Source organism: Colobus angolensis, unplaced genomic scaffold (assembly GCF_000951035.1).
Source record: "Colobus angolensis palliatus isolate OR3802 unplaced genomic scaffold, Cang.pa_1.0 Scaffold211, whole genome shotgun sequence".
Lineage (NCBI taxonomy): Eukaryota > Metazoa > Chordata > Mammalia > Primates > Cercopithecidae > Colobus > Colobus angolensis.
The window spans coordinates 4,192,447-4,219,457 of record NW_012115278.1 but is presented as its reverse complement, the minus strand read 5'-3'; the positions used below and the strand labels follow the sequence as shown (position 1 = coordinate 4,219,457).

General features: G+C 49.2%; 2 protein-coding genes across 2 annotated transcripts in view; one reads left to right on the top strand and one right to left on the bottom strand.

The window, feature by feature from the left end:
* CYFIP1 (cytoplasmic FMR1 interacting protein 1) overlaps positions 1-21,355 on the top strand; it is a 96,695-nt gene extending 75,340 nt beyond the window's left edge. Inside the window, 9 exon segments of the mRNA XM_011942882.1 lie at positions 8,097-8,240; positions 9,208-9,298; positions 11,125-11,255; positions 15,953-16,025; positions 16,690-16,784; positions 17,584-17,822; positions 18,341-18,488; positions 21,104-21,270; positions 21,318-21,355. Of these exon segments, the coding sequence (XP_011798272.1) occupies positions 8,097-8,240; positions 9,208-9,298; positions 11,125-11,255; positions 15,953-16,025; positions 16,690-16,784; positions 17,584-17,822; positions 18,341-18,488; positions 21,104-21,268 (1,086 nt within the window). The 3' untranslated portion in view covers positions 21,269-21,270; positions 21,318-21,355.
* A 2,353-nt stretch (positions 21,356-23,708) lies between these two features.
* Positions 23,709-27,011, bottom strand: part of NIPA2 (non imprinted in Prader-Willi/Angelman syndrome 2) — a 35,971-nt gene continuing 32,668 nt past the window's right edge. Inside the window, exon 5 of the mRNA XM_011942891.1 lies at positions 23,709-25,419. Coding sequence (XP_011798281.1) covers positions 24,771-25,419 — 649 coding nt within the window. The 3' untranslated portion in view covers positions 23,709-24,770. The remainder of the gene's footprint in view (positions 25,420-27,011) is intronic.

Genomic DNA, 27,011 nt, shown 5'->3' with positions numbered 1-27,011 from the left:
TCACTTTGTTGCCCAGGCTGGAGTGCCGTGGCGCGATCTCGGCTCACTGCAACCTGCGCCTCCTGGGTTCAAGTGATTCTCCTGCCTCAGCCTCCCGAATAGCTGGGATTACAGGTGTACGCCATCACGCCTGACTAATTTTTGTATTTTTGGTAGAGACGGGGTTTCACCATGTTGGCCGGGCTGGTCTCCAACTCCCAACCTCAGGTGATCCGCCTGCCTCGACCTCACACAGTGCTGGGATTACAGGCGTGAGCCACCGCACCCGGCCATCTTTAGTGTTTTAGGGGTTACTTTTTAGCAATGCTATGATGGCAAGAAAACAAAATACAATTCAGATCCTCCCTAGGGTGCAGATGTTTGAGGGTAGTGGGTTCTCGCCTGTTACTAAGACAAGATTAAAGGCGGGGGTGGGGGGCGGCCTTGCCTCCCTTAGGGAGAAAAATGTCAGGGCTGGGAGCCCCGCTGACACAGTGTGGGCCAGGGTCGCCAATGCCTGGGGAACATGGGACAGGCTCATTCCATCATTGCACACTCCACGTTCCCAAGGCTGTTGGCCGGTGCTGCCTCCACCGTGCCCCTCTCCCGTGCCCTCCACCCTGCCTCTGTCTTTAGCGCCTCCTAATAGCTGTGAAACTGTGAGTGGACACACAGTGTGTGTGATTCTGGATTTCGTGCGGCTGCATTGGTCCAGACAGGTACCCGGGTGCCAAGAATGCAGTGACCAAGCCTCTCCTTCATGGGTCAGGGCGGGGCGCACGCCCAGGCAGGAGGCTGCCGCAGCTGCTACGGGGCTGCCCTCACTTCCCGAAGCCTGTGGGTGGTTAAGAACCCACCTCCATTCCGCTCCACGTGGAACTGCCATGTTCTTTCTAGCAAGGACTGAAGTTGACGTTTTTTCTTTTTTTGAGATAGAGTCTCCTCTATCTCCAAGGATAGAGTGCAGGGCGTGATCTCGGCTCACTGCAACCTCCACCTCCTGGGTTCAAACAATTCTCCTGCCTCAGCCTCCCAAGTAGCTGGGATTAGAGGCGCCTGCCACCACACCCGGCCAATTTTTTGTATTTTTTTAGTAGAGATGGGGTTTCACCATGTTGGCCAGGCTGGTCTCGAACTCCTGACCTCAGATGATCCGCCCACCTGGGCCTCCCAAAGTGTTGGGATTACAGGCGTGAGCCGCTGGTAGCGCCTAGTTGAAGCTGACTTTTATGCAATAATTAGTTATACTCAAAAGGATGTTTCTTTAAAGGATTAGAATAAGTGTTCTGATGCTTCTGAAAGTAAAATATAGTGTTTTACTTTTAGGACTGAGAGAAATGTTGTCATTTTAGAAGATAGGACCAGAAAGTTTGACAAGAGTAATTTCTGGCTGGGCACGGCGGCTCACGCCTGGAATCCCAGCACTTTGGGAAGCCGAGGTGGGCGGATCACAAGGTCAGGAGTTTGAGACCAGCCTGACCAATGTGGTGAAGCCCCGTCTCTACTAAAAATACAAAAAAAGTTAGTTGGACGTGGTGGCGTGTGCCTGTAATCCCAGTTATTCAGGAGGCTGAGACAGGAGAATCGCTTCAGCCCGGGAGGCGGAGGTCGTGGTGAACCGAGATGGCGCCACTGCACTCCAGCCTGGGAGACAGAGCAAGACGGTGTCTCAAAAAAAAAAAAAAAAAAAAGTTTCTTGGGTCTCTACGAACTAAAAGATGTGCTGTGAGCTTCTCTTGACTTTGAAATTTTTAATCCCTGTTTTTAGGCATAACAATAAGTTTTTGTCACTCCCTGATAAAGAGGGAGGTGTTTGTGCAGAGGGCACGGGGCAGAGAGTCTCCTTTCCCACCCTCCTCTGGAGAGGATGGCTGTGGAAGCAAGGGAAGCGGGCCAAGGGTAGGCAGGCGACCTGGCTGCATGGGGCCGTGCACCTGCGGTTCTGATGGAGCGACCTGGAAGGGGCCTCCTGGGGTTGCTTTTTGAGATCCCAGGATAGCGCTGTGGTGACATCGTTGCTGCCCAGTGTGTCTGTGTGCCCTTCGTGGTGTGAAAGGCTCTTGACACACGTTTTTATTCTCCAGGATCTTCCTCTGGGAGTGCGGGGAGGCACTGTTGCTTCCATTAAGACGCAGACATGAGCCCGCTGTTCCAGGGTGGTGGTGCAGGGTGCGCGGTGGCCTTGAGTCAGCCCCCACACCGCCAGAGCACCCTGCTCTCCTGTGTGCCTGGGCACCACCTCAGGGATGGCTCCAGGGAATGGGCACCTGGGGGTGTTTGCAAAGCTGGTGCTCTTTTGGAGGGAAAGAAGGATTTGATGATGTGAATTGGATTTTTTTTAATTCAACTATTTGCAACTGAACTTGAACCTTGCTGTTAGAGATTTCTGCCTCCATTTCAGAAACTCTGTGTCATTTTTATTACAACCTAAACCAGTAAATTTTTTTTTTTTTGAGACAGTCTGTCCCCCAGGCTGGAGTACAGTGGTGTGATCTTGGCTCACTGAAACCTCTAGTGATTCTTGCGCTTCAGCCTCCCGAGCAGCTGGGATTACAGGTGTGCACCACCACGCCTGGCCAATTCTTGTATTTTTAGTCGAGACAGGGTTTCACCATGTTGGCCAGACTGTTCTCAAACTCCTGACTTCAAATGATCTGCCCGCCTCAGCCTCCCAAAGTGCTGGAATTAAGGCGTAAGCCACTGCGGCTGGCCATAAACCACTGATTTTTTTTTTTTTTTTTTGAGACAGGGTTTTGCTTTGTCACCCATGCTGGATTGCAGTGGCACAATCACAGCTCACTGAAACCTCCGCCTCCCAGGCTGGTCGTGAACTCCTGAGCTCAAGCCTCGGCCTCCCGAAGTGCTGGGAATGTAGGCGTGAACCACTGTGTCCAGCCCTAAACCAGTGATTTTCTGTTAGATTATTTAGACATATACAAGTGACATTGATGTTGACCACCACTCAAAGTATCCACCCAGAAAAAAGGCTGGATACTCAAAACAGATGATGTCTGAGTTTGAGTCCTGTGCTTGCAGCAGACAGCCTTTGTACTCACAAGCACTCACGCGTGCCATGTGCGCTTGCTTCTGCTGCAGTATGAGGCACAGTGTATTATCTGTGTGATTATGGAATACACAGGAATCCACTCAAAAAACAGATGAGTGCTTTTTTTTATGAATAGTGAAGTAGGGCTAGTATCTTGCAGGAATAAAATTAACTTAGATGAGGGACCCATTTATGCAATGTTATCTTTTTGGTTCTTGGTCCTGTCACCACTTACAGCATGCCTGCTTCTCAGCAAGACACCCCTTTGAGCACATTGCTAGTATTCTTTCTCTCTCAAGTAAGGTTGTCCCCAATTCACAGATGAAGGCTCATAGTGTCATGAAAGTTAGAGAACCCAAGTCGCACGCCCGGTGAGTCCAGAGCTGGCTCTGTGTGGTGTGACCCACCTCCTCTGCGTGTCAAACGAGGCCGGAGTCTCTGTATCAGGCATGGGCCGCAGAGTCTGTCTTGAACCGAGCTGTGTGACCGGACGTCCAGAGTGCTTCCTCTTCTGAGCTTAAGTCTTGTACAGCACCGTGTTTGTGACGGCGCCCTTCCCCAGAAGTGGTGCCTCCTCCCACTCCCCTGAGGAGTTAAGTCACATCTGCTGTTTGTTACCCGAGCTGTGTTGTCTGTGGGATGTGTCATCTTTGGGGTGAGTTGAGTCTACTGGGAAACCGGACACTGAGACCATGTGTTCATTGAGCGATGCCTCCTCTACCAGCCGTCATCCTGAGCCAGTCAGGGCGGGTCTGAGAATGAATTCTCTCGCTTGTAACATGAGGTCATTAGCTTTCACTAATGACTTTCGTGTTCTTCTTTTCAAACATTGAACCTGTTATCAACCAAAAATATTACACAGAATCCCAGCACATAAAGCCCAGGGTGCTGCTCTGAGGAGAGGATGGAAGGAGGGTGTCTGGGCTGAAGATCTGTAGATGGTTTCTTTAAGGTTGCAAGGGGCTGCAGGGCTTGGGCCTGGGACAGACACTGGGTGGGGTTTCTGTCCTTCTGTGTTATCTAATCTGGTCACTGTAGTATTTTATAATCAGTTTTGGCTCTTTGTTTTGGGGGTCTCATGACCCTCTACACATCTGATGATTCACTAGAAGGACTCACAGAACTCAGTCTCACAGCTGCAGTTTATTCCAGCAAAGGGGTACAAAGCAGGATCAGTAACGGAAGCAGACAGATAGGTGGAGGCTGGAGAAAGCAGGAGTGGCTGTATTAATGTAAGATAAAGTCAACTTCAGAGCAAGGAATATTGCCAGGGAGATTACATCATAATAAGAGTCAAACCACCACCAAGAAAGCATAGCAGTGCTAAATGTTGATGCATCAAACAACAAGGCTTATATATTTGAAGGGAAGACTAATAGAAGTAAAAGGAGAAGTGAACAATTCCACAGTTACAGTTGGGGATTTCAACACTCCTTTTAGTAACTGACAGAACAAGTAGACACAAAATCAGCAACAGTAAAAAAGAACTGAACACCACCATCGACCAACAGGATCTAACTGATACGTGGAGGATACTCTACCCCACAACAGCAGAATATATCCATTTTTCAGATTCCCATGAAACATTCACCAAGACAGACCATACCCTGGGCCATAAAACTCACCTCAACAAAATTTAAAGAACTGAAATCCTATGGAGAGTGTTCTCCAACCACAATGAATTCAAACCAGAAACCAATAACAAAAAGATAACAAAAAACTCTATATGCTTGGAAGTTAGCACACTTTTAAATAATCCTTGAATCAAAGAGGAAGTCTCAAGGGAAGTTAAAAAATACATTGAGTCCGGGCGCGGTGGCTCACGCCTGTAATCCCAGCACTTTGGGAGGCCGAGGCGGGCGGATCACGAGGTCAGGAGATCGAGACCATCCTGGCTAACACGGTGAAACCCCGTCTCTACTAAAAATACAAAAAATTAGCCGGCCACGGTGGCGGGCGCCTGTAGTCCCAGGTACTCAGGAGCCTGAGGCGGGAGAATGGCGTGAATCCGGGAGGCGGAGCTTGCAGTGAGCCGAGATCGCACCACTGCACTGCAGCCTGGTGGACACAGCGAGACTCCGTCTCAAAAAAAAACATTGAATTGAGTAAAATGCAAATATACCAAGATTAGTGGTACACAGCTAAAGAAGAGCTGAGAGGGAGGTTGCAGCACTGAATACTCACAGTAGGGTTCTCCTGCTGTCTGCACCTGTGTCCTCAGACAAGCCGAGGGGCGTCCTGCGGGGACCACCGTGATACGTTCGGGCTCTGTGTCCCCACCCAGGTATCTTCCCAGATCGTAACCCCCATAACCCCGTGTGTCGAGGAAGGGACCTGCTGGGAGGTGACTGGGCCGTGGCCGCGGTTCCCTCCTGATGTGGCAGTGAGGGAGTTCTCACGAGATCTGGTGGTTTCATAAGGGGCTCTTCCCCTTCACTGTCTCTTCTCGTTCCTGCCACCTTGTGAAGAAGGTGCCTGCTTCCCCTTCAGCTTCCGCCATGATTGGAGTGTTCTGAGGCCTCCCCAGCCATGTGGAACTGTGAGTTCATTAAACCTCTTTCCTTTATAAATTACCCAGTCTCAGGTATTTCTTCATAGCAGGGTGAAAATGGACTCATACAGTACATTGGTACTGGTAGAGCGGAGCACGGCTCTACAGATACCCGAAAACATGGAAGTGACTTTGGAACTGGGTAACAGGCAGAGTTTGGAACAGTTTGGAGGGCTCCAAAGGCAGGAAGATGTGGGAAAGTTTGGAACTTTCTAGAGACTTGTTGAATGTTTGTTTGTTTTTTGAGACGGAGTCTCACCCTGCTGCCAGGGCTGGAGTGCAGTGGTGCAATCTTGGCTCACTGTGACCTCTGCTTCCCGAGTTCAAATAATTCTCCTGCCTCAGCCTCCCGAGTAGTGGGATTACAGGCGCCCACCACCATAGCCAGCTAATTTTTTTGTATTTTTAGGAGAGACAGGGTTTCACCATGTTGGCCAGGCTGGTCTCAAACTCCTGACCTCATGATCCGCCCACCTCAGCCTCCCAAAGTGCTGGGATTACAGGGGTGAGCCACCACGCCCGGTCTGTTGAATGGTTTTGACCAAAATGCTAATGGTGCTATGGACAATAAAATCCAGGCTAACGTGGTCTCGGAGTTGGGGAACTTGTTGGGAACTGGAGCGAAGGTCACTTTTACTGTACTTTAGCAAAGAGACTCGCCGCATTTTGCCCCACCCTGGAGATCTGTGGTACATTGAACTTGAGAAAGATCTGAAATTGGAGTTTATGTTTAAAAGGGAAGCACAGTATAAAAGTTTGGAAAATTTGCAGCCTGATGATGTGATAGAAAAGAAAAACTCATTTTCTGGGGAGGAATTCAAGCTGGCTGCAGACATTTTGAATGTCAATCACCAAGACAATGGGGAAAATGTTTTCAGGACATGTACGAGGCAGCCCCTTCTATCACAAACCCAGAGGCCTAGGAGGGAAAAATGGTTTCCTGGGTTGGGCCCAGGGCTCGCCCTGCCCCCGCCACCCTTCCCCACTTTGCGCAGTTTCAGGACTTGGCGCCCTGCATCTCAGTCGCTAAAAGGGGACAATGTACGGCTCAGGCTGTTGCCTCAGAGGGTGCAAGCCCCAAGCCTTGGTGGCTTCCATGTGGTGTTGGACCACCTAGATTTCAAAGGGTATGTGGAAATGCCTGAATATCCAGGCAGAAGTTTGCTGTGGGGGTGGAGCCATCATGGAGAACCTCTGCTAGGGCAGTGAAGAAGGGAAATAGGGGGTTGGAGCCCCACATGCAGAGTCCCCACTGGAATACTGCCTAGTGGAGCTGTAAAAAGAGGGCCATCCTCCAGTCAGCTTGCACCGTGTACCTGGAAAAGCCACAGACACTCAAGGCCAACTTGTGAAAACAGCCGGGGGGGGACTGGACCCTGCAAAGCCACAGGGTGGAGCTGCCCAAGACCGTGGGAGCCCACCTCTTGCATCAGTGTGACCTGGATGTGAGACACGGAATCAAAGGAGGTTATTTCAAAGCTTTAAGATTTAATGACTGCCCCACTGGACTTTGGACTTGCATGGGGCCTATAGCCCCTTGGTTTTGACCAATTTCCAATGCCTATACCCCTATTGTATCTAGGAAGTAACTAACTTTTTTTTTATTATACAGGCTCATAGGTGGAAGGGACTTGACTTGTCTCAGATGAGACTTTGGACTTGGATTTTTGAGTTAATGCTGGAATGAGTTAGGACTTTGGGAGACTGTGGGGAAGGCATGATTGTATGTTGGAATGTGAGGACCCGTGAGATTTGGGAGGGGCCAGAGGCAGAATAATAAGGTTTGGCTGTGTCCCCACCCAAATCTCATCTCCAGTTGTCACCCCCACTAACCTCACACCTGGTGGGAGCTGATTGGTTCATGGGGGCGGTTTTCCGCCTGCTTGTGATGTGTGTTCTCACCAGATCTGATGGTTTTGTAAGGGGCTTCACCTTTTGTTCCCTCTTCTATCTCCTGCCTTCTTGTGAAGAAGGTGCTTGCGTCCCCTTTACCTTCTGCATAACTAAGTTTCCTGAGGCCTCCCCAGCCATGTGGAACTGTGAGTCAGTTAAACCTGCTTTTTTAAAAAATAAATTATGCAGTCTTGGGTATTTCTCTATAGCATTGTGAAAATGGACTAATACGCACCCTAACTACCTTCCTCCCCCTTCTACCCCACAGGGGTCTCTCCCAGCTCCAGGGGTGCCCTGTGCGTCCTGAGAGGGCAGCTCCCCCGGCCCCTTTAGGGTCCGACCTTGGGCGTCCTGCTGGGAGACTGGGAGGCAGGGGGACTCCAAATTGGCAATTCAACAAATGTTGCAACACATGGTTTTGTTTTCTTTTTCTATTTTAGCAGGTTCTTTTTGGTGGCAGGCTGAGTGGGTTTTATAATTGTACCGTTAAGGGCAGTAGATTTTACAAGTCAGCAGACTCGGACCCCTTCACCTGAGCCTGTGTGTGTTGAGTGATCTTCTCATGCAATTCTTCATCTGCACATGTGTGCAGAGGCCATGCTGAGAGCTCTGTGCCCTGTTTTCCAGGCTCTGAACTTGGCCTACTCCAGCATTTACGGCAGCTACCGGAACTTCGTGGGACCTCCACACTTTCAAGTCATCTGCCGGCTCCTCGGCTACCAGGGTATCGCCGTGGTCATGGAGGAGCTGCTGAAGGTCGTCAAGAGCCTGGTGAGTGTTGCCTGGACACGCTTCCTTCTCACAGCCTGAGTTCCCTGGGGCACCCAAGCCAGAGGGTCTTCTCTGCCTGGACTGTGATTCTCCAACAGCTGGATTCACTCAATTACTTGAATGAATGAATTGAATGAATCATTGAATTACTATTCAATTCAAACACTTCTGACCATATATAGTTTGATACCGCCCTCATCTTTTCAAACGTAAAAGAGTGGGTCCAGGTTATTTTAACTGATACATCGAGTTTTTATTTGTATGTATAGAGATGGGGTCTTGCTATGTTGCCCAGGCTCGCCTTGAACTCCTGGGCTCCAGAGATCTGCCCATCTTGGCCTCCCAAAGTGCTGGAATTACAGGTGTGAGCCACCTTGGTCAGCCTGGATTTAGTTTTCTATACATAACTTACTTTTTATACTTTTTCATCCTTTTTATTATTTTAACAATCTTCTGTGACTGAGACCACGTAAGAGTTTGGTCACTTGGCGCAGCCATTACCCCGTGACCCAAACAGGTCCTTCCAGGACCCGCTGGGGACTCTGCCAACACATGTAGCAGCTTGGAGGGTGTCAGGATTGCGGACCTCACCACAGCTGAGCCTGGGGCCGCACCCAGGAGCACAGATGGCGTCCTGGGGGACCCTGGAGCTGGCAGTGCTCACCATGCTGGGGTGCGTCCCTGTGGGAGGCCCCGGCAACAAAGCTCTGCTCTCGCTGCGGCACCGCGGGACCACTTTCCTCTTGAAAGGGGAGTCCGGTTTCGGAACATGAATCCAGCCACGGGAAGCCGCCTGGGGACGGCTGCTCTCTCTCCACGGGTGGGCTTCTTTCCCCTGCCAGGTGGTCCTGCAGCCTCCTCGTTACCAAGCTCTTTGCTAACAGACTCATTTCAGGGCGTGTGCTGGCCACAGGCCTTAGCAGAGTGGAGTGCAGTGACTGACGCAGCCTGTCTTGTCCCCCCGCAGCTGCAAGGCACAATCCTGCAGTACGTGAAGACACTGATGGAGGTGATGCCCAAAATCTGCCGCCTGCCGCGGCACGAGTACGGCTCCCCCGGTGAGTGTGGGCACCTCTGGGCGTGTGCAGCTCACAGCGCTGTCTGTGGAGAGGTCAGAAAGGGATTCAAGTCAGAAATTCTTGGGAAGGATTAGATTTGCCATGTGGGAGGAGGCAGTAGACAGACAAATGCACCTTACAACCAGGAAGAGGTGTGTTGGGTCACTGTCCGCAGGCGAGGAAGCTGAGGGGCCTGGGAGGTCGGCCTGTAAGACTTGAGACGACAGAGCCCTGAACGCCGCGCTCTTCCGTGCCCCTACGAAAGAACCGCCGGCCCCATGAGGCGAGAGAGCCGACTGCCGGGTCCTGCTGCCCTGCTGGGCCTGTAGGGGCTTGAGGCTCAGAGACAGGCCCACCCAGGTGGTGCAAGGCCTGCCCCTGCCCCCATCCATCTGCAGGTCCAGCTGCGGGACCCTCAGGCAGGTGTGCTCTTAGGGACGGGCCACGTGACTTGCTGTGAGCTGGTTTGGGGCTATGCAGTTAAATAGCTTTAGTGATCTCAAAAAGCATTGTTTTATGATAAAACAGGGACCTCTGTCACGTAACAAAACTGCTTTTAGTCTCTTACCTGGCAGAGTTTTCTTGAAAGCTGGACAGCTGAACACTAGCCTTGTGTCATAAAGCGACTGGAGCCTGCACGTGGGTGACCGACAAGGCACTGTCCTGATGGGCAGTCAGCCAGCGTGGCTGAGCTCTTGAACACGTGCCCAGGACTTTTTGCTTTTTGGCACCTCCCCAGGGCTGTTGCTGGTGTTTGAGGAGAGACCATGAGGTCCCCTTCAGCCACCAGGGGAAGTAGCCGTCGGCACGGCCCTGGCTCAAGAGAATCTGGTTTCAGTTGATTGTCAGAAAGTAGATGAGGAACGCTGGGATGATGAAACCAATGCTTATGTCGTGACTAGAGATGGGAATTTCAGATGTTGAGGAGGGAGCCGTTTCCCGGGGGGCACGGGGAAACCTTGTCAGGGATGACACAGGTGCAGGAGTGCCCCTGCCCCCACCAAGTGGGGCTGAGCCCCCCACAGCGGTGCCAAGAGCTGGGAGGAGCGGGGGCAGGGGCTGCGGCTGTAGGGCAGGAGGGGCCGTGTCCGGCTGCTGGTCCTTGGGGAAGGGGCAGTCGGGCAAGACATGCTGGGACAAGGGTTCACGGTCTGCTGAGCCTCCTGCTTGGCTCTTCCCAGGGTAGTTTCGGCCCCTCCTGATGCCACATTCATCGTGCAGTCAGCTGCCGGTTTCTGTCTGGGCTGGAGTCGAAGCTATAGATTGGCTGGGGGAACGTTGGCCTTCTGTCCTATATTTGCACCTTGCGTCTTTTTGTGCCTTATTTCGTGGTCTGGGATGCCTCTGAGATGCCTGCCTTGCTCCAGAGGTGGCATGGTGTTCGGCCTCCCGTTGGGTGTGCTGTTAGTTAGCTGCAGGCTTCCTAGATGCCCTTTCTCAGATGAGGTACAGCCCCTTCCATGCTTGTGAAGAGAGATTGCATTTTGTCAAATAACTTGTCCGCCCCCACTGGGGATGATGGTGCAGCCTTTATTCTTGTCATGTGGTGACATTCCTATAAAGATCCCTATAAAGATTCCTATAAAGATCCCTAAAGATACGGGGTTCAGTGGAAAAGAGGCCTCACAGCCGAGGCCCAGGGCCACGTGGTGTGTGGAGAACGTGCCCAGGTGAACAAACTACCACTGCAGGGAAGATGCTGGGGATGGGACGTTGTGGCCATCCTCATAGCCAGGCTTGGTGGCGGTGTCAGAATGGCAGGTACTCCCGGCTGCTAGGGCCCGGCCCCTCCAGTCCCCCAACCCCACCTCACTCCTGCGCCGTAGGCATCCTGGAGTTCTTCCACCACCAGCTGAAGGACATCGTGGAGTACGCAGAGCTGAAGACGGTGTGCTTCCAGAACCTGCGGGAGGTGGGGAACGCCGTCCTCTTCTGCCTGCTTATCGAGCAGAGCCTGGTGAGTGTCCTGCCCGGCCCGGCCTGCCCCACCGCCCACGGGGAGGGCTTTCTTTTGTGGGTTCTTTAGTGGGGGTGTGGCGGCAGCAGTGCGGTAAACATTTTTTTTCGTGACTATTGAGACTTTAGTTTGAATTTGTTCCCTTCAATTGAAAAACAAAAATGTACTGTGGTTCATTGTCTCAAGAATGTTTTTCTGTGTTAACATCATAAAACTTTTATTATGCAATGTTTTCAACACCTAAATGAACGTATTTGGTGAGCCTGTAAGGTATAAAGAGCACTGCTGCCCAGGAGGGCCTCTGCGTGCCTGGGCTGCTGAGCAGTTGAAGTGTGGGTCAGTGTGACTGAGGAACTGAGTGCTAAATGTTATTGAATTATAACTGATTTAAATCTAAATGGCTACACGTGCCCCATGGTGGAGAGCACGAGAGGCCACCCCCCTTAGGACGTGGCACAGTGGACACTCATGTTTCCGACTGGCCGCCTTTTTGTGTGCCATCTGGCTGTCCCTCTGTCCTGTGCATCACAGCAGCTCAGTTTATAACCTCCTGGACTGGGAAAGCCAGTGGGAAATGGAGTCTCACGTGGCCCTCTCCTGCCTTCCCTTGTGGCTGACAAGGTGGGCAGCTCCGTTCACTGCGTCTTCTTGTTTCTTTCCCCATTGGGTTCTTTTGCCTACTTTTCTACAGCTCGTTCCGTGCAGATCCTTTATGTGCTGCACATATTGTAAATCTCCCATTTGTGGCTTACCTTTTCACTCTGATAGTGGTGATTTTTGATAAAATGCTCTTAATTTGGATGTAGCCCTTTTTTTTTTAGATTAGCACTTTCTGTATCCTTTTTTTTTTTTTTAAAGATGTTTTCCCTGTCTTGGGGCCATGAAGACATTCCTTTACATTCTCATCTACAGATTTTAAGCTTTGCCTTCTGCATGGAAGTTTACAATCCTTCTGGAGTTGGTCTTTGTGTATAATGTGAGAGGCAGAGGAAGCTTCTTTCTCTCTCTGTGGAGACCCGGCTGTCCCTCCTCTAGTGGCTGAAGGGCTCCTCCTCCCATTGCTGACTAGTGGTGTCCCCTGCCGTCTGCCAGCTTTTCATGGGGACACTGGCCTGTCTCCTGGCTTTCTGCTGCATCCCGCCGGTGCAGGCATCTGTCTCCCGCCGGTGCAGGCGTCTGTCTCCCGCCGGTGTCTCCCGCCAGTGTCTCCCGCCCGTCCAGGCGTCTGTCTCTGGCGTCATAGCATGTCTTGCTCAGCATTGCCCTAACATGACTCTTGATTCCCGACGTGGCATGTTTCCTACCTCGCTCCTCCTCTTCAGCATGTTCCCTCCTCAGGGCTCTTTGCTCTGCCCTGTTTTGGGATTGGTTTGCCACGTGCCCTGGCAAAGCGTTTTGGCTCGTGCATGGGAACGCACTGCACCTGCAGAGCGGCCTGGGGAGGCCTTTCCTGTGTTGTTCCCCAAAGTGGTCTCGTCTTCAGGTCTCTGGTAGCTCTGCCAAGGCAGAGTTGTGTTAGGAAGAACAGGGATAGGGTGGCCTGGACACAGCTCAGGGCGTTGCTGTCAGACTGCCAGGCCTCTGGGGACCGAGCCTCTGGGCCAGCCGCCTCACACCAGCCTGTGCAGTGAAAGAGAATGTGTTGGCTTACCTGCCGGGGGAGTCCCAGGTCAGGCCTGACATGCCCGGGAACTGACAGCCTCCATCAGACCTGCATCTTCGGCTCTCCCCATCCCTGCACTCCTAGGCAGACCCGTTCCAGGTGGTTTCAAAGAGGGACTGTAGCAGCCCCAGGCCTTCATTGTCCCGGCCACCCACAGGCTCGGCGGGGACCCCAAGTAGCACCCCCCCATGCTCCACTCCCCACTGTGTGAAGAGCACAAGATGGAGAACCCACCAGCGTCTCAGGCCAGCAAGGAGCCAGTGTCCAGGGTGGCCTTGCTTTAAGGATATGTTCCCCAAATAATTGTGAATTGTTGGCCGGGCGCGGTGGCTCAAGCCTGTAATCCCAGCACTTTGGGAGGCCGAGACGGGCGGATCACGAGGTCAGGAGATCGAGACCATCCTGGCTAACACGGTGAAACCCCATCTCTACTAAAAATACAAAAACTAGCCGGGCGAGGTGGCGGGCGCCTGTAGTCCCAGCTACTCGGGAGGCTGAGGCAGGAGAATGGCGTAAACCCGGGAGGCGGAGCTTGCAGTGAGCTGAGATCGGCCACTGCACTCCAGTCCCGGTGACAGAGCGAGACTCCGCCTCAAAAAAATAAAAAATAAAAAAAATAAAAAAATAATTGTGAATTGTTAAAAGCCAGATATGTCAGGAAGCATCTCTTTAACTATAATCTCTCTTTATGAATTTTAAATATTTAATGTGGGAATATTCCATTCATGGGCGACTTTTCCTGAACTTACAGCATAAAGCTGTATCTTAGTCCGTTCTGCTATCTTAGTCTGCTTAGTCCGTTTTGTGTTGCTGTAGCAGTGCCTGAGACTGAGTAATTTATAAAGAAAAGGAGTTGATTTGGCTCATGACTCTGGAGGCTGGGAATTCCAAGATCAGGCAGCCCATCTGTCAGGGTCTCATGCTGCTTCGGCTCCTGGGGAACACAGAAGGGGGGGGCGTGGGTGTTGCAGAGAGAACAGACATGAGAGGCAGCCTTGCATACAACAACTGCTCTCATAGGAACTCATCCATTCCCACAAAAACTCATCCAATTGTGGGAGAACTGACCCAATCTTGTAAGAAATCCATCACCTCTCAAACAGACCACCTTCCAACACTGCTACATTGGCACTTACATTTCAGCATGAGTTTTGGCAGGGACAGACCACATCCAAACCATAGCCTCTGTGTGTGGCCAAGCCTGAGGATGCCTGTCTGGTCACTGGCCTATGGTCGGGGAGGTGAGACCCGAGCTTTCTGAATGGGAAATGTGGAATCGATTTGGATAGTGTCAGGGACCCCTTAGGACTGCTTTCTCTTGTGTCCAGCTGCCCTTTTTGGAAATAAGATGAAGTGTCAAAAGCTTTTCTTTACATCAACATTTCTTTTTTTTTTTTTTTCTTTTAAAGATTGGAGTTTCACTCTTGTTGCTTAGGCTGGAGTGCAGTGGCACAATCTTGACTCACCACAGCCTCTACCTCCTGGGTTCAAGTGATTCTCCTGCCTTACTCTCCCGAGTAGCTGGGATTACAGTCATGCGCCACCACGGGCCCAGCTAATTTTGTATTTTTAGTAGAGACAGAGTTTCTTCATGTTGATCAGACTGGTGATCTGCCCGCCTCACAGAGTGCCCATGAGTTGGTAATTGTAGTGGGTGATGGGGGTCGGGTGTAGGGGAAACAGAGTGGCCGTGAGTTGGTAACTCCCGACCTCAGGTGATCCGCACACCTCGTCCTCCCAAAGTGCTGGGATTACAGGCATGAGCCACCGCGCCTGGCCTGACATTCGTTACATACACAAACTCTTGTGGTTCTGTAATTATTTATGTCTATCCCAGGACTCATGGACATAAATAATTATAGAACCACAAGAGTTTGAAGCAGGCAGGATGCAATTTCCCGGGACAATCTCTTAGCTTAAAGGCACCGTTTCTGTGCATTGCCATGGCAACAGCTGTCCCTCTGTTGGCTTCTGGATGGAGTGTGAAGCTGCATTAGAAACTTAGGGAAAGAGAAGCAGAGCAGATGGCTTCTGGCCGGCGTCTGGCACTGGATTGACGTTGATGAGTACGGAAAAGTCTGCTTTTCTTCCTCTTGGTCTTAGTTTTGCCATCATCTCTGGGAGTTCCTCAGAAGTTAAAACTCATTGTCAGTATTTCTTGATTTTCCAATAGCTGTTTCTTTGTGTAATCATTTCTTTTACTCCTGTGGAGCTCTAAGATTTCCGCATGGCTGTAGAGTAGGAGGCGCTGCAGGCCCCACCATCTTCTGCCTGCGCCGTGGGGTGCTGAACGCACTGTGGTCTGAACAGGCCCTTCCTGCTGGCCTGAGAGCCCTCACCTCTAAAGATGAACAGCAGTTGCTCTATTTTTGACCATCTTTGGGTTCATGGTGGATTTGGGGGATCTGCTGTCCTCATGATCCTGGAGGTACATTTTCTCTCTCTATGCGTTATTCTGGAGAATGGATCTTGTGTGGTTTTTATTACCCCTGTAAAGGAGTTTGTGACCTGAGAGTAGGCTCAGCGTGATGGGCTCTGTGGGGAATGAGTGGATGTGGACACCAGGATGGGCCTCCCCTGCTCCTTCCATCTCCTGTGTTGTTTGCAGAAGACGCCCTTCCTTCTGTCATCGTGATGGGATCTTGTCATAAACTGTGGTTCTCAAGAGCCTGGTGGCAAATTAGCAGGGAAGGATGGGGCGAGAACGATTAGACTGGTACATCCTGGAAAACAGAGCACACATTCAACATTGGGCCTTACGTGTGTCTACATCTACATTAATTAAATGTAACTAAAATTAAAATTCAGTTCCTCAAGTGCGCAAGCCACATTCCAAGTACTTAATAGGCATGCATGGCTGGCGGCTGCCGGAATAGACAGGACAGACATAAGCATTTCCATCATCCCGGTGGAATCGTTTGACAGGCTACTTAATTTTATGCTAAAAGGAAAAGAGGTTCTTTGTTTTCAGCACCAGATCTCTCTCTGTGGCAAGATACCCTTCCTGGCGTGACCTTCTTTTTCTCTGTTCCAGTCTTTAGAAGAAGTGTGTGACTTGCTGCACGCGGCTCCCTTCCAGAACATCTTGCCGCGAGTCCATGTGAAAGGTGAGCCTGCTGACCCCACCAGGGGGTCCAGACTGCCCTCTGTCGGGATGGTGCCCGCTCTGCAGCCGGAGAGCCTAACGGCCAGCGCAGATTGTAGGTCTGGTGCCTGTTCAGCCATACCCAGGGGTAATGAGGGGTGTACAGAACCTAGTTAAATGAAGACTGAGAAATCGAGCTGCAATGATAGGATGTCTTAGAATTGCTGCCAACTATTAATAGCATGGGAGCAGGGGAGTTGGGTGTAGAAGAAACAGAGTGGCCGTGAGTTGGTAATTGTAGTGGGTGATGGGGGTTTGGTGTAGAAGAAACAGAGTGGCCGTGAGCTGGTAATTGTAATGGGTGATGGGGGTTGGGTGTAGAAGAAACAGAGTGGCCGTGAGTTGGTAATTGTAGTGGGTGATGGGCACAGAGGCTCATTGCGCCATTTTCTGCTTTTGGTTACATTTGGAATAGTCAATAAATGAAAAGTGAATATTGAGCAAAAAATCAGTCCTGCTGGTTTGAATTAAAATATTAAATGAGCCAGTTCTGTAAAATAATTTCCAAAGAGAATCTATATCCATGTTACCTTAAACATCTTTTGTTTTTTAAACACATTTAAACCTTTGCAATTACCGTTTCCTACAAAGGAGCAGAAGAAAGTAACGTATTTTTTCTACTGCAGAGGGGGAGAGACTTGATGCCAAAATGAAAAGACTGGAATCCAAGTATGCCCCGCTGCATCTTGTCCCACTGATCGAAAGACTGGGGACCCCTCAGGTAACGTGTGCCATGATGGCTGAGGCTGTTGCAAGCTGGGCATCCATGCCAGGCCAGGTGGCCCAGTTGGGAGCCAGACTGGAAGGCATCGTGAGGTCCAGTGGCTGCATGGCCGCTCAGGCCTCAGTGTTGCGAGTGGGGCGCGTACCTGGACTGCTTCCCGGGGTGGTGGCGGGTTCAGATGAGCTAACTCCTGGAAAGGGCTTAGCACATCAGCTGGCACGTAAGACTCACACAGAAGACGTCACTTTCACTGTCCAGCCCTCATGAAGAAGGCTTTCCCGTAGGTGTTATGAGGCCACGAGGCAAGGTGTCAGGATAGAGTTCTACAATGATCCAGCTGCGTATGCTACGTCAGGGCTTCTCAGCCATTTTGGACCAGATAACTCTATGATGGGGACTTGGGCATCCTCCTATGCATTGCAGAATGTTTGGCAGCATCCCTGGCTTCCACACTAGAGGCCAGTAGACCCACTCCACCCAAAACATTTTCCCAAGGCTGGGTGCCGTGGTTCATTCCTGTCTTCCCAGCACTTTGGGAGGCCAAGATAGGAGTTCAAGACCAGCCTGGGCACTGTGGCAAAACTCCGTCTCTACAAAAAGTACAAATGTTATCCAGGCGTGGTGGCATACGCCTGCTCGCTTGACCCGGGGAAGTCAAGGCTGCAGTGAGCTGTGGTTGTGCCACTGCACTCCAACCTAGGCAGCAGAGCAAGACCCTGTCTCAAAAAAAAGATAGGATATGGAGTCGCTGGATGCCTGGAGGCCCACAGCATTCCACCGCTTGTCCTTTCTGCAGCAAATTGCCATCGCGAGAGAGGGGGACCTGCTGACAAAGGAGCGCCTCTGCTGTGGCCTGTCCATGTTTGAGGTCATCCTGACACGGATCCGGAGCTTTCTGGACGACCCCATCTGGCGCGGGCCTCTGCCCAGCAATGGGGTCATGCATGTTGACGAGTGTGTGGAGTTTCACAGACTGTGGAGTGCCATGCAGTTTGTCTACTGCATTCCTGTGGGGACACACGAGTTCACAGTCGAGTAAGTGTGTGCTCAGAGCAGGACAAAGCCTCAGGGGAGGGGAGGGGCTTAGGGCAGGGTCCGGGTGTTAGGCTAACAAGCGGCCAGCCATGCTCAGGAAGTGAACCAGAAACTCACTGAGCTGCTTTGAAGCCTCCTATAATGGGAATTCTTACTTGACGCCAAGGAGCTGGCTCAGGACTTGAGTATTCAGGGAGTCTCTGAACCCACGGCAAGTGTATGCACGCTGGACGTTCATTTTTCTAGGGGGAGGTCTGTAAAGTCGCCCATCACAGAGGGGATATGATCTAAAAAGGGTTAGGAAGCAGCGCAGCAGAAGAGCCCAAAACAGGTATCTACCAAAACCAGGGAACAGCCGCCTGCGGCCCGGCATTCTCTTCCTGGCTGGGGAAGGCGACTGTGTGGGCACAGACGGTAATAGTAATGCAGATGGCTTGGTCACTGACATCTGGAGACAGACGCAGAAAAGACTTCGTAACGGATCACTCATCTCCCATTGTTTCTGCTGCTTGTTCTAGGCAGTGCTTCGGCGATGGGCTACACTGGGCCGGCTGTATGATCATCGTACTTCTTGGGCAGCAGCGGCGTTTTGCTGTGCTGGATTTCTGCTACCATCTCCTTAAAGTCCAGAAACATGATGGCAAAGATGAGATTATTAAAAATGTGGTATGTGGATGAAAATCTCCCACCATCCGTGGACCTTTTGCAAAAGTGTACTTTCTCTGTGTTGTAAGTTCTTGTTTCTGGGAATGTTTTTCATCCTAGTACATAAGGTGCCACCAACAGAAACTTCCTTTTCGTTCCCAAAATGAATCTAAATATAATTGGCCAGTAAAGCAGTCTAGCAGAGAAAATACTCATTGTTCCATTTTCCTTCTCAAGGTACTTAGATTTACTTCCAGTCTTACAGAATCTGCATTGTCAGAATATTGGCAACTATTCCAGTCTTCGGGCTCCCTAGAAGTCAAAGTGTGCTTTCTTGGCTGCTTTTAAAGTCCTTTTGTCTTTGTCGCTTTATGGATTCCTCATAGTTGAATTCTGGAAAATACTCAGCCATTATCTTTTGAAATATTTTAGCCTCCCTTCCATTCTCCCTGTTCTTGCCATTCACGATTTCAGTTAGACATATGTTAGACCTTCTCGTTCTGTTCTCCACATCCCTCTGTTGTATTAGTTTTTTTTTTTTTCTTTTTTTTTTTTGAGACAGAATTTTACTCTTGTTGCCCAGGCTGGAGTGCAATGGCACGACCTCGGCTCACTGCAACCTCCGCCTCCTGGGTTCAAGCGATTCTCCTGCCTCAGCCTCCCAAGTAGCTGGGATTACAGGTGCCCACCACCACGCCCGGCTAATTTTTGTATTTTTAGTAGAGACAGGGTTTCACCATGTTGGCCAAGCTGATCTCAAACTCCTGACATGAAGTGATCCGCCCGCCTCCCAAAGTGCTGGGATTACAGGCATGAGCCACTGCGCCCGGCCATGTTGTATTAGTTTTCTATTGCTTCCATAACAACAAATCACCACAGGCTTGGCAGTTTAACCACCACTGATTATCTCATAGTTCTCTAAGTCAGATGCCTGGGTTCAGCCAGGCCCGGCTGGGTCCTCCGCTCAATCTCATGAAGCCAGTGTCTGAGGTGCTGTGTTCAGCCTGGAGGCCTTCAGGCTTATGCACAGTTGGCTGAAGTATTCCTTGCAGCTCTAGGACTGGGTCCCCTTTCCTTCTCATGCTTTCCAAGTGACCCCCTCCAGCAGTGGTGGGTTGGGCAGTCTCAGCCTCTAGTCTTCTGCCACGTCTCTCCTGCCTCCAGCCAGAGAACATTCCCTGATCATGATTATATTGAGCCCACTGGACAACCCCAGATACTCTCCCTGTCCTGTCCTACAGTCCACAGTCTTAGCCACACCCGCCCAGGCCACGTGGGGTGGAGGCAATGCAGTCACAGGCTCCAGTCATGGGCCTCTCTCAGGGGCCATTCTACCTCCAACTCCTCCATTTCCGGGACTCCCAGAGCTGTATCCAGAGGACTGTCTTCACGTGTCTTAGTTAACTCGTTTACTTCAGCTCTAATGTGCTGAGCTTTTACTCTGAAAAAATTATTAGTTCACTTTTTAAAGTTCAGTTAGGTTCTTCTTCAAATCTTCTTGGTAACTGACAGTGTGTCCTAACTGAATTTTTTCCATCTATTTCTTTATCCAGTTCATATATTCTATATTCTGCATGTTTTCTAGTATCTGAAGGTCTTGGAGGTATTTAAAACTTTGCTGTTTCCCTGTGTGTTGGGTTATTTGGGAGTCTTTATTTAATTGGACTTAATTTAGATTGCTTTCCCTCCAAGATGTGCATTTGCATCTGCCCATCTCTAGGGGCTGCTAGCAACTCAGGGCCGCTTTAGCCGAATTGGAGGTTCCTGGCTTTGTTGGGGTCTCTGGTGTGGTCCCGCTGGCTTATGCCTGGGCCGCTCCTCACCCCACTGCTGCTGTTGGCATCTGCCCCTGAGGCGGCCCTGGCTTCCCCCTTACCACGTGCATAGGCAGAACCAGCAGTGCTTTTCCAAGTTTTTTGTTTGCGTGTATGCTCTTTATTCCTGTTGTAGTAGGAGGGTCTGTCAGAGTACCCCGTCACAGTATTATTTCCAAACTGGAAGTCTAAAACCTGTGTTAGTTGACTGACCTTTCTCCACTGACCACATCATCTTCATCTGGACACCCCTGGCTCTGAGCAGACAGTAGGTTCTTAATTGCTGATGTGGAAGCAACAGGCCTATCAGTTGTGCACATGAATGAATCTACAGCAGCATGAAGCCGGCAGAGGGATTCTAAATTCAAAATAGATTCATCCGTCCAGCCGTTGTATTAAGAGATGATATGTGACTGGGAGAGCTGGCTCATACCTGTAATCCCAACAGTTTGGGAGGCTGAGGCGGAGGAGGATTGCTTGAGCTCAGGAGTTCAAGACCATCCTGGACAACATAAGATGACCTTGTCCTTACAAAAATAATTTTAAAAATTAGCTGTGTGTGGTGGTGCACACCTGTGGTCCCAGCTGCTCAGGAGGCTGAGGTGAGAGGATCTCCTGAGGCTACAGTAAGCCGTGATCATGCCACTGCACTCCAGCCTGGGCGTCAGAGACCCTATCTTAAAAAAAAAAAAAGAACAGTATGTGTGTCAATTCCGTTTGCTATTATTTTTCTGAGAAAATATAAGAATCCTGACATTTTGAAACACGAAGACTGAATGTTCAAGTGTTAATAGTAAAACATCCCAATTTTCATGGTTGTAGCCTTTGAAGAAGATGGTGGAGAGAATTCGCAAGTTCCAGATTCTCAACGACGAGATCATCACCATCCTGGATAAGTACCTGAAGTCGGGCGACGGGGAGGGCACACCAGTGGAGCATGTGCGCTGCTTCCAGCCGCCCATCCACCAGTCCCTCGCCAGCAGCTGAGGGCGCTGCTTCCAGCCACCCATCCACCAGTCCCTCGCCAGCAGCTGAGGGCACGCGCTGCACTCCGTAACTCAACGTGGCACGCCTTTCTCCCCGTCAGCTATTGAGTGAGATTTTTAGGAACTATTTTTCAGTATCTCTGTACCTGTTAAAGGGGGTGCTTTTCAATCTAAAAGCTTAATTTTATAAAATTGACTTATTTTTCTAGACTAAATTGTATATGCTTTTGGTAATTAGGAACTCTGAGAATACTGGCTGCTGATTGTTGCCATCACGTTCTTACAAAATTGTTTTTCTATGGGATGTTCTGGCAGCTCTCTCTTAAAATGCTGCTGTGTTCGTTCATGCACTCATTCCGTAAGAAACTTAATACCAGCAAATGTATCAAATCCCTTGCCAGTTACCATTAACTGTAACTATTTAGCTTTTGTTTAGGGATCTTTCTGATGGCCTTTTATGAGCAGTCTTAGTTCTAAGTCATTGTTCCCATCCCTTTTTTGTGTCAGTGTTTCAGAAAATAGTGAACTTGATTCCTTTGCTTCCACTAAATCCAGTTGTGACAAAATCTAACGTGAGAACAGATCGAAAGGTTGTAGAAATAAAACTAATGAGATCTATTTGCGTTTGTTTACTTACTATAATCCTGTGCTGCTTGACTTGGCAAGGAACTCTAATTACCCTGAGCTCACACAGCAGGCCGGCTGGGATGCCGGTCACCTCCAGGGTCACCTCCAGGGCAGAGGTGGGATGGGATCATGACACCATCCCATACACCACTCACCTCACCAGCACAGGTTTAGTTTTATGTTTAGGGTTCTGCCGATAAAGTGTAAAATGGCTGTGGTGGCTGCTCCAGTCTGGATATAAAGAGGCTACTCAGTGCCTCTCTGTTACCTGTGCCCATGACCTGGCGGAGGCCAGCAATGTGGGAGGAGGTCAGCCAGGCCCAGTGAGTGCTGCACAAAGAGGCCAGGAGCCTTGAGTCCAGCCTTCAGCTGTCCCTGATCCACAGGGCTCGCATGGCTGCAGCTGGTCCACACGATCTGTCAGAAAGAAAAACAATCGGTCTAGGCCGGGTGCGGTGGCTCAAGCCTGTAATCCCAGCACTCTGGGAGGCCGAGACGGGCGGATCACGAGGTCAGGAGATCGAGACCATCCTGGCTAACACGGTGAAACCCCGTCTCTACTAAAAAATGCAAAAAACTAGCCGGGCAAGGTGGCGGGCGCCTGTAGTCCCAGCTACTCGGGAGGCTGAGGCAGGAGAATGGCGTAAACCCGGGAGGCGGAGCTTGCAGTGAGCTGAGATCCGGCCACGGCACTCCAGCCTGGGCGACAGAGCGAGACTCCGTCTCAAAAAAAAAAAAAAGATCGGTCTAGACTACCAGTAGAGCCATGAACATGTTTGAGGAACTTAAGCCATAAAGTATTAAGGCAGTGAGGTTCTGAAAATCCTAACTGAATGGAGAAAAATGTTATGCCTGTTTATTGTAAATGAGTATTACAGATAAGCACAAGTCCAGCATGATGAACTGAACTCACTTTATGTTGTAGCCTGGCAGGCATTTTACGTTATTTGGAGTATTGCAACCTTCATCAATTTTGAAATTTTCTATGGCTGCCAAGTTGCCATAAAAAGCGGGCCTCGCCTACTGTTCCGTCGGCCTTTGGAAACTGTCCAGAAGCATATGATGCACGGCACAGAAAAGTAGTAAGTGTATGAACCATCCTGTTGTACTGCCAAACTCAAGTGACATGAAGCTTAACAGAACTATTCTTTCTTTATAAAAAGTTCCCTAAAAATGCTTTTGGTAATGTGAATTAATAACCCTGGGGCCAGCATTCTGCTGCAGATTTAGAGGTGGTAGCTGTGCTCATCTTAGAAACTAAAGAATAGGCTGAAAAAGTACTGTAACTTAATTACCAAGTTTTATAAGGCTTAATTATATGCCAAATATAAAATGTAATACCTTAGGTATAAGACAGTCTCAAGTGGTATAAAATGTTAAGTAAGAATTTATTAACCTATGCATGTTCAACGAGGTCTCTATCCTCAAGGGGGAGAAAACTGGTTCTTTTAAGTACAAAGCACAGATGTAGGTACAGTATATAAACAGATATATAGTACGTCTGTAGCATTAAATGACATGGGAGGAGGCAGTTAGGGAAAAAAAAAGATCTAAAACAGCTCCTTAGAAGGCCATAATAAAGTCGGAAAAAAGGGAGTTTCTATGCAGCCAGTGGTGAGCTGCATGGGATACCAGCACCACTGGCCTGGGAGGCTCTCAGGGGTGAGGGATGGCTTGCACTTGGCGCACCACTGAGTCACCTCCAGGCAGGAGCCACAGGCTGGAACAGGCAAACATTTTCTTCCCATCACCCAGGTGGATATTAATTCTGCCAATACTTTTTTTTAAAGGCCAATGGTTATGAGTGGGGATAGGTTCATCAGACCTTTTTTATCATTCTACCTTTTCTGCCTATGTTTGCAATTTTCCATCAACTTCTTCATAAACCTTTTCTAGAAACCAAAATATGCAGTGGCCCAAAGGAGCTCTTAAGCAAAGTACTTGGTACAAAGAGACCATGTTATAAACATTTTGTTTGTTCTAAGCATTCAGACTTAGAAAAGAACTTCATTTCAACTTTTTATTATAACATGAGCTAAATTTAAGAAATAACCCTAGTCTTCTATTTCCCAGAGCTGTTCACAGTCCAAATGACAATATAACTCATTATGAAAATATACTGAAAAGTACAAGAACTGATGTAAAACGGTAATCAAGGTTCCAGGCATCATGAGATTAGGATAACTGAAGAACAAACCCGGCCAGGCTGCAGCAGCAGGCAGGATGCGCTGGCTGGATGAGGTGCTAAGAAGGCTGTCGAATGCACACAGGAAGCCGGATTCACGGTGATCATCTCAACCTGAGAATCCTTCCTTGGGGTGATTTCCGCCCTTTTTTTTATTTTGTAAGTTTCCTTCATTCGGTAACTTAGTTTTCCCTTATTTCAAAAAATAAAACCAATCATCAAACAGGAGCCACTTTTATAGGTAAGGTAAATCACAGGATAATTGTATTGGGGTAATTGTTCTTTTTTAAAATAAAAAAGCCTTATATGTTCAGGGATTGATGGAGTGGGGATGACAAATGCACATTTCAGACTTTCATCACGAATGAAAAAATAAAGCGTTTTTATAGACTTAAAACTGTCATTAGTGCATTCAGATTTTGGAGAAGGAATGAAAATGTAAAATAATTCTACAATAGAAATATTAATAGAAATCATCATGTGCTGAGGTCATTTTAGTGAGCTACCGTTGTTTAAATAGAAGTAATTTCTTGGTCCTAATTAGTCAAATCTTTAAAAAGATTGCCTTTAGAGAACATTTTTGAGGACAATGTTTTTTTAGACACATTCTGATACTCAAATTCACTTCATAACAATCACAGATTAACCTTTAATGACACCTTTCTTAAAAAGCTGTCAGATTTCCATTTCTTCAGGAGACATTTTCACCAGTGTGTTGTTCGATTCCACAGGTTAAGCTTTCTTCATTATTGTTAAGAACTTCATACATATTAGAGAGATTGCCATTCATTGCTTTCTCGTCTTTTCGAAAAGATACAGGCAGACTTGCTAGACTAAAGCTGACGTCTTTAAAGGCATGCAACAAGAATATCCCCACAATGATTGTAAAGAAGCCGCTCAAAGTACCAATGACATCGTCAACGGGCATATCTTGCCACTCCTTAAAGAGAATAGCTGAACAAGTTAAAACTGATGTTGTAAAGAATACATAATATATTGGAGTCACAATGGAAGTGTTGAATATATCCAGGGCCCTATTTAGGTAATTAATCTGTGTGCTCACGCAGACAATGAGGCTCAGCAGCAGAACCCAAGCCAGGGGATGCCGCAGCACAGGCTTTCCAGCAAACAGCTCCTTGAGAGCAATGCCCAGGCCCTTCACACAGGAGACTGAAAAGGCGCCGATCACAGAGCAGATTGTTATGTACACGAGAATGTTTGTCTGTCCATGGCGAGGACCCACCATGAAGATTAGTATCAAGGCCACAATGACCACAAGGGTTGCAAAGACCACAAAACCTGGAGGAGGCAAAGAAAAGTGACATGAGTCAAATGCTTGGCTGTTCTTAAACACAGAATGCAAAACAAAATGTAATAAACTCTACAGGGAGAAAAGATAGGGCCTGGAAATAAATCAGCTTTATTTTGCTGCCCGAGCAGAAGCGCAACCACAACAATTTACTTAGATGGACACACTGGAAGATGAATGTGAGCTTCACATTCACAAACTCTCCCACCCCCAACGTTGTTGCAGCAGCATTTTATGCCAACTTCAGGCAGGAGGGACAGTGGGCTCAGAACCGAGACAGAAACTAGGGAGGAGAAACCATGAGGCGGCCTTGAATGTTCAACAATTTATAGATGCTTTAAAAAAAGAAAAAAACAAGAGTTCTTCATCAAGTTTTCTCTAAAAGGGGTAAACTTTTTTTTAATTTGCGGACAACTGCTGGAATAACCAGCAAGTCAACTGGAGAACCTAAAAGACACTATTGGGGTTCTGGTTGAGTATGGAGAATTAAAGCCAGCATGAAAATTGCCAGTAACTGTAGCACTGTGGGCCAGGCATTTTTCTCAGCAATTTGCAGTCAACTACCCTGTGTCACAGATACTACTATTTGCATCCTCGAATGAGGGAACTGAGGCCTAGATAAGTCACATGAATTTATTCTTCCTTCCTCAAATTCCACTAATAAAATACACAGGAATAGGATTTTTAAAGGCACAAATACACAAAATTAAGAACAAAAGGCCAGGTGCAGTGGCTCACGCCTGTAATCCCAGCACTTTGGGAGACTGAGGATGGTGGATCACCCAAGGTCAGGAGTTCGACACTAGCCTGGCCAACATGGCGAAACCCCAACTCTACTGAAAATACAAAAATTAGCTGGGCATGGTGGCAGGTGCCTGTAATCCCAGCTACTTGGGAGGCTGAGACAGGAGACTCGCTCAAACCTGGAAGGTGGAGGTTGCGATGAGCCGAGACCACGCCACTGCACTCCAGTCTGGGCGACAGAGAGACTGTCTCAGAAAAAAGAGAGGACTGAAGATAACAATCCTTCTAAGTCAGAAAGCAAAGGCTGACTAATACCTGGTGCACAGATCCAAGAAAGCTGCATCCGACACACCCACTGTGATCAAAGATCAAAAAGCAATTCAGTTTGCAGCACAGAGTGCTCAAAAGGTACCAAGTGCCTCTGAAGTGGGGTAAAGGCAAGACTGAAAGTGAAGCCTGGCTGAAAAGTCCATTCAAGCAGCAAGGAGACTCCTGCCCAGTTCTGGGAGACTGTCCCTCCCGCGCCACAGAGTTCTGGGAAGCTGAGGTAAACCATGCCTCCAGGTGTTAACCCTTCCCCCCAGTCAACTCCCAGGATGCCCACAGCCAGCCATGAAACGGGAAGCTTTTTTGCTGGGGATCTGACCAGCCCAACTTTGACATAAAAGGAGACAGCAGGCCGGGCGCAGCAGCTCACGCCTGTAATCCCAGCACTTTGGGAGGCCGAGACGGGCGGATCACGAGCCCAGGAGATCGAGACCATCCTGGCTAACACGGTGATACTCCGTCTCTACTAATAACTACAAAAAAAACTAGCCGGGCGACTGGCGGGCGCCTGTAGTCCCAGCTACTCGGGAGGCTGAGGCAGGAGAATGGCGT